At 41.1% G+C, this 6,918-nt stretch overlaps 1 protein-coding gene across 1 annotated transcript in view; it reads right to left on the bottom strand.

Moving 5' to 3' along the window:
- Positions 1-1,520: 1,520 nt before the first annotated feature.
- Positions 1,521-6,918, bottom strand: part of LOC100488328 (UDP-glucuronosyltransferase 3A1-like) — a 6,441-nt gene continuing 1,043 nt past the window's right edge. Inside the window, exons 2-5 of the mRNA XM_031894610.1 lie at positions 5,561-6,095; positions 3,780-4,011; positions 3,361-3,580; positions 1,521-2,205 (exon numbers count right to left, since the gene is read on the bottom strand). Of these exons, the coding sequence (XP_031750470.1) occupies positions 1,929-2,205; positions 3,361-3,580; positions 3,780-4,011; positions 5,561-6,095 (1,264 nt within the window). The 3' untranslated portion in view covers positions 1,521-1,928. The remainder of the gene's footprint in view (positions 2,206-3,360; positions 3,581-3,779; positions 4,012-5,560; positions 6,096-6,918) is intronic.

Here is a 6,918-nt window from a genome sequence, read left to right as displayed (position 1 = left end):
AACCTCTTGATATCTTGCAAATAAGAAAATAAGTTATTAGCAGTTTTTCAACTGCTTATATAATAAATATCAAACAACACTACAACCTGCTGTTCATTTAGACCAGGGATCCCCAACCCCCAACACAAGCATCATAAAAGTTCCTGGAGGTGCCATTGAGAGCTAAGATTGGCTATTTGGTAGCCCTTGGACTCGCAGCCTATAGAAGGCTCTGTTTGGCAATTACACTGGGTTTTTATGTAACCAAAACTTGCCCCCAAGCCAGAAATTCATAAAGAAGCTCCTGCTTTGATGCCACTGAGAGCAATAACCAAGGGGTTGGGGAGCAACATGTTGCTCACGAGCCACTGGTTGGGAATCACTGATTTAGACCGACTGGCTACTGTCAAAGGAAAATTCATATAATCCAAAAAGGTTTATGTTGTAATGATAGTCTGTTTAGAACTGAGCAGAGAAATATCAGTATGCCATTAGCATGCAGTTCATTAGGTGCAGGTCAATTGAATGTGTAGGTGCAACAGGGAAATGGAGAGCTGGAATAACCCTCCCTCCATGCAGTTGTAAATCCCAGGGCAACCTTGCATCCATGCACATTGTACCAGGCACCTACTCTATCAAGGGTTTGACTAATTTAGATTCATTAGGGTGTAAGTGGGTACATATATTTCAGTGGGTAATGCATAACTCTATATTTATCAATTATTATAATAATTATACTGAATCTCATCAGCCAGTCCAGATTCCAGTTTGTCCAGATTCCCCTGCAAAAATATGACAGATAGAATTCATTCTTTTATTCTTCCTAATTCTTCTTTATTCCTATTAAATTCCTTACATCCGAGTTTAGCCATATAGGGTGAAAAAATGAAAAAAAATTTTCAGGATAGTTAGGCAAAAATGTAATCTATAAAGGCTGGAGTGAGCAGATAACTGTTCAGTTAGTTTGCTTTTGAATCTGACCTGTGAGCTCACAAACTAACTGAACAGTTACAGGTATGTCCCATATGGCACCCCCTCAAGTCACTGATTGGTTACACCTTTCTTTCTTAAAGCAATACTGTCATGGGAAAACATGTTTTTTTCAAAACCCATCAGTTAATAGAGCTTCTCCATAATTAATATTTAATTTTGACGTTTCCCATGGAGCTAGCCATATTCTTCTTTTCCCAGGGTGCCACAGCCATGTGACCTGTGCTCTGATAAACTTCAGTTACACTTTACTGCTGCGCTGCAAGTTGGAGTGACCCCCCCCCCAGCAGCCGATCAGCAGAACAATGGGAAGGGAGCAAGATTCATGTTAAACTAGAGGGAATACTGCTTCTTCAAGGCTGCTAGAGCAAGATGGAAAGAGACTTGTTGTTATTGCAGGGGCCATAGGTTGACCAGGATATCAATGTCTGTAAGTCACCACCACAAATACAAGCTGACTTGTATTTGAATAAATCCAAGGAGCGTGTTGTTCTTACGATCCCATGGTATAGCTGAGGTGATAAGGAACAATATCTACACCACAAGCTTAATCAGGTAATGGTTTAACAATTTAGTTAGAATGGAAGATTAATTTTACTCACGGTAGAGATGTGTTGGGTATACAATAAAAAAGGGAAGAGAAATGTATATGAGAACATCCTGTACTTTACTGAGCTTGAAAACAAAAGTACATATGGGACCCCCTGGTTAAGAAGAATCATTGGTGCACAGGGGGATAAATGGAACCGATCTAGGTTTGTATTAGAACCTAATGAACATGCAGTGGTAGAGCTTTTTGGATATTTTATTGCTACAACCAGCATTGTTAGGCACAATACATATTTGTCCTAAAACATTATTTTTCATATTCTAACATTTTTGACACAAGCTATATGCAGTTTTTTCTATCAATAATTTAAAAATAAAGTTAAAACCTTTAAAAATCCACTAAAATACCTTCAACTTTGTTTTACCTTTCTGACAGAACAAAGCCTTTGGATGAATAGCCTCAGTACCTTCACAGTAAGGTAACAGGCCCCAATGAAACACACACACACAAATAAAATGACGTCCAGAAGATACTGCTGATAGAGGGGTTGCTGGTAGGAGTATGGAATAAGGTGATTGGCTCCTCCCACTGTTACAATATGCTCCACCCATCGCACTATTTGCTGCTCCTTGGGAAAAGGCTGTGACCTCTGTATCACGTTTAAGCGCTCTATAGATTTCTTGTAGCTGTAGGTATAAATGGAATTTATTGTGATTAATCTACTCCGTAGACTAAAGAACAAGCTTCAAACTGCTTTATTAGCTTACACCTAGTAGAGCAAATAAGCATTCTCCTCCAAATGTAACCAAAGTGGCCTTCAGGGTTGGCCCATATCTACTAATTTGGGTCCCCTAGAGGTGACAGCCCCACAGTTTGTTACCCTTTGGTCTAAATGTTTGTTGAAGGATACATTAGGGTCATTCAGGAAGCACTAACCTGAAGGATTATGATAACATTTATAGCAAAACCAAATGTCTCCCTCAAAGATCATGAGATGTGCCATGAAAAAGATTTTCATTGTCCCTTGGGCATTCTAAAGCTGCTGAAATTGAAAGTGGTGGGTATGGTAGTATTATCTAAGGCAGTGATCCCCAACCAGTGGCTCGGGGGCAACATGTTGCTCCCCAACCCCTTGGATGTTGCTCTCAGTGCCCCCAAACCCGGTAGTTATTTTTGAATTCCTGACTTGGGGGCAAGTTTTGGTTGAATAAAAACAAGATTTCCTACCAAATAAAGCCCCTGTAAGCTGATAGTGTGCATAGAGGCCCTAATAGCCAATCACAGCCCTTATTTGGCTCCTCCATGAACTTTTATGGTGCTTGTGTTGCTCCCCAAGACTTTTTACATTAGACTGTGGCTCACGAGTAAGAAAGGTTGGGGATCCCTGCCCTAAGGTGAATGACAGTGTTCTGCCCCTACATGGAGTAATAGTGCCCGAATATCCTGGGGTACAAGCGTAATCTACTGCTACATATTCAAGGCCATTCCTCCAGATATATTTGTTTAGATCAAAGCCCACGACATCTAAGGGGGTCATTTATGAACCTTATTTATGAACTTTATATGTATATAAGAAAATGACAGGACAAATACAGTGTGCCACTGCATTGGTTTAGCTGCAGTTGAAGTGTTTGAATGCAATATATGATGAACTTGAAGCATTTATATGCTCTATACAATTAATTTGAAGTATATACATGCATTATATGATGCTATCATGTCTTTAGGAGACCACTATAAAAACCATTGTTTGCTGTTTATATCTTGAGCTCTGCACCAATACCTGTGGTTAATGAGTTGGGTAAATCAATTATAATTTAGTTTAAAGGAAGGTGAAATACCTTTTATCTTCTATTACATGCCTAATAGCGTCTGCAAATTTTTCAGCCTTGAGTTGATCTTTTGGAATAAATGTTCCCAGATGTTTTGCCTTTATCCGTACTGCATTGTCAAACTGATCTCCAAAGAGTGGTATTGCCACCATAGGTACCCCGTGATAGATAGCTTCCTGCACGCTGTTTATCCCTCCGTGAGTGACCAGAAGACGAGCCTTGGGGTGTCCTGTCGTGAATTGTGTTCAGAAAAACAAAACAATGAGTCCCCCCAACAGTCATATATCTTAATAGCAACTAAGCAACACAATATTTAGCTTTATCTGTCATTAAATATGAATAACCATCCCCTCAAAATAGAAGACCTATAATGTATAAAACCATCCCATGTAGGTAAACAAAAAAAAAAAAGAAATGGAAGTTTGTACCCAGGAGATCATTCTGAGGAATCCAATCCATTATTTTCACATTTGGGGCCAACTGTAGTTCTTTCGGCCACTCTGATATTCGGTATCTCCAGATGACTTTTTGCGGGATTTTTGCAAAACCGTCGTTCATTTCCTTCACAAACTCAGTGTAAGGAGAGGACGCCATCATGGAGCCAAATGCCACAATGATAAACCCGTGCTCCCCTGACTGAGAGATAAAATGTTCCAATTCCTGAAAAACAAACAAGCAAAAATATCTGTGCTTTTTACAGAGATATTTGCAGTTTCTGTGCAAGCTTATACATAATAGTGTAACTGTCACCCCCAATCAAACAATTGCCAGATGTGTTCCTGCAGGACCAATTGCTATCAGATCCAGCCATTCAGGCCATTGGCCCAGGTGATTGAATCCAATAGTATGGCCACATTGCACAATGCATGTCCGTTTGGCCCATTTAAAGTAGCGTCTTGGTAACTCATCCAGATGTAAAGGTTTTGTCAAGATTATAATTACTTACTACTAAAAATGTATCTTATTATTGTGCACCAGATACTCATTGCAAATAATCTGGTCTTGCCTTTCATTGGTTAACTTGCTGCAGACCAATTAAAATGGTAAGACCAAACATATCTTTATATGGAGATCGCCTGATATGATATGTTCCATGGGGTTATCCTTAGTTCTTCAATACTTGGTCTACCCTACTTTTTTCCATTATTCATAACCATGGAAAACATTGTCTTCCCTTTAATGTTCTAGAGCAGTGATCCCCAACCAGTGGTTCGTGAGCAACATGTTGTTCACCAACCCCTTGGATGTTGCTCCCAGTGGCCTCAAAGCAGGGGCTTATTTTTGAATTTCTGGCTTGGAGGCAAGTTTTGGTTGAATAAAAAGCCAGGGTAAAGCCAAACAGAGCCTCCTGTAGGCTGCCAGTCAATATAGGGGCTACCAAATAGCCAATAACAGCCCTTATTTGGCACCCCAGGAAATTTTGTCCATGCTTGTGTTGCTCTCCAACACTTTTTCCATTTGAATGTGGCTCACGGGTATAAAAGGTTGAGGATCCCTGTTCTAGAGGATAGTAAAACTGGGACAAATACTATGTATGTCTGGTTTGGCACATCTCTTGAAAGATAAGGCCTAAGGCCAACTATCCTTTGGAAGAGAGGATTAAGGTGCCCATACATGGGCAGATTGTAGCTGCCGGTATCAGTCCCTTGGACCAATTCGGCAGCTTATCGGCCCGTGTAGGGGAAACAACGATCGGGATCGGGGACCACACTGGCTCATTGATGCGGTCCCCAAACCGACTGCGCCTATTCCAGCCTTTTTAATTCGATCGTTTGGCCCCAGGGCCAAAAGACCGAATTAGCCTAAATTCCCCCGATATTGCCCACCCGTAGGTGAGGATATCGGGAGAAGATCCGATTGCTTGGCGACCTCCCCAGGCAAGCATATCTTTACGTGTATAGCCACCTTTAGATAGCTTAGGCTGAAGGTTCATGTAGAGTTCTCTGCCTCTAGTAACTCTGTTTTACTAGAGTAGGAAACATTCAAATCCTTTGTTATAGGCTAAAAAAATTGTGTTTTAGATTTTAGAGTGTAATGGGTTTTCCATTCAAGTGAATAAAATCCACAGGATATGGTTTATGGCCCTTTCTGCCCATTTCCACAGGGTTGTGAAGGATCACATGCACCAGAAACCTTCAAATAAGGTTTAGAAGTAAAATTACAGAGATAAGAAAAATACACGGAGACCAAAGCCATACAGAACACTCACCTGTGAGACAGGCTGTGCTGGTTTTGTCAATAGACCTCCAATATACAGAACATGTGGAAGAAGGGGGTGGGGAAACTCAATGGTAAAGTCTGTATTATACATCCAGAGAGATGTTTTCTTGTAGAGTTCCACAAAGGTTGGTCTAGAACCTGCTGGGAAATGTTCCTCAATAACATCATCAAATAATGAGTGAATTTTGCTCTCCACGACAACTGAGCCAATGTATGCAAAAACATTCTTCACCCGTTTAAAGAAGTCCATGTGGTCGGTCAGTTGGGAGTGAGCCACTGGCATATAGGACAGCAGGCTGGAAATACCTGTATGCCAGGAACTCCTAAGTGCTAATGGGTGAGTAGCAATGATGGGGAAACCTAACTTCTCAGATACCAGAAAGGAGCAGGGATTGAAAGAATCTATCACCGCAATGTCATACTTCTCCTCCTTTAATAAGTTCAAGATGGACGTCTGGTTAAATATCATCTTGCACTGGCGTGACATTTGGCCCACGAAAGTAAAAAAAGAATGAAGTTCATTTCTGCAAGAATAGAATAAGAACAGGGCATCCTGTATATATAATCAACCCAGCAGCACATAACTGTTTGCCTAAAACATTCGTTCTCTGAGTACCCGCTCTAGTGGCCGCCATATATCTTATCCCAACTGGTGAGTTATCTACAGACGCCAATGCAAAAGTGGTCCAGTTACATCTGCTGTCTATACATTGCGCCAAAAACTGTATCCCCCTACCCAAGGTGTTCCAACCAATGATTCACATATAGGTAGATACACCTGCTTTACCGCTGGAGCCTACCCTCTGTGGTGCCTGGGAAAAAGACTAGGAACCTGATTCTTACAAAGTACCTCTCAATACAGTCAAGTTACCCACAGGCTGCTATGGGTTATAGCAGGAAAAGGAAACGTTGTGCTCACCATTACATTTCAAACCTTTAGAAGGGAATGCATTGAGGGTGTGACCTCAACATTTATCCAGACAAAGACAAGAGCCCCTCTGCACTTACCCATTAGCAATATGCTAAGGGCATTAAGACATTTTGTGCATTAAGCTACTACAAAATATCCTCCTCATCCCCAGTCCTACACTCACTTTCATCTGATTCATTAAGAATTCTACTTGCTAAAACTTCCAAATGGTTGCCCTTTTATCGGCCACTATTGGGATCACATGACTGGAAAGGGTGGGAGCTACAACACGGAGCTGGTCACTGCTCATGTATAAACTATAGCAACAAAGGGAAAGTTGTGCTCCCCACAAAATGTTAAACCATTAGGCTCTAGGGGTGCAATGAGGTTGTGACCACAAAATCCATACAGACAGCAAAAAGAGGCCTCTGCACTCA

The sequence above is a fragment of the Xenopus tropicalis genome, chromosome 1, assembly GCF_000004195.4.
Source record: "Xenopus tropicalis strain Nigerian chromosome 1, UCB_Xtro_10.0, whole genome shotgun sequence".
NCBI lineage: Eukaryota > Metazoa > Chordata > Amphibia > Anura > Pipidae > Xenopus > Xenopus tropicalis.
Note: the sequence above shows the minus strand (reverse complement) of the source record. Positions and strands in the feature narration are given on the sequence as shown.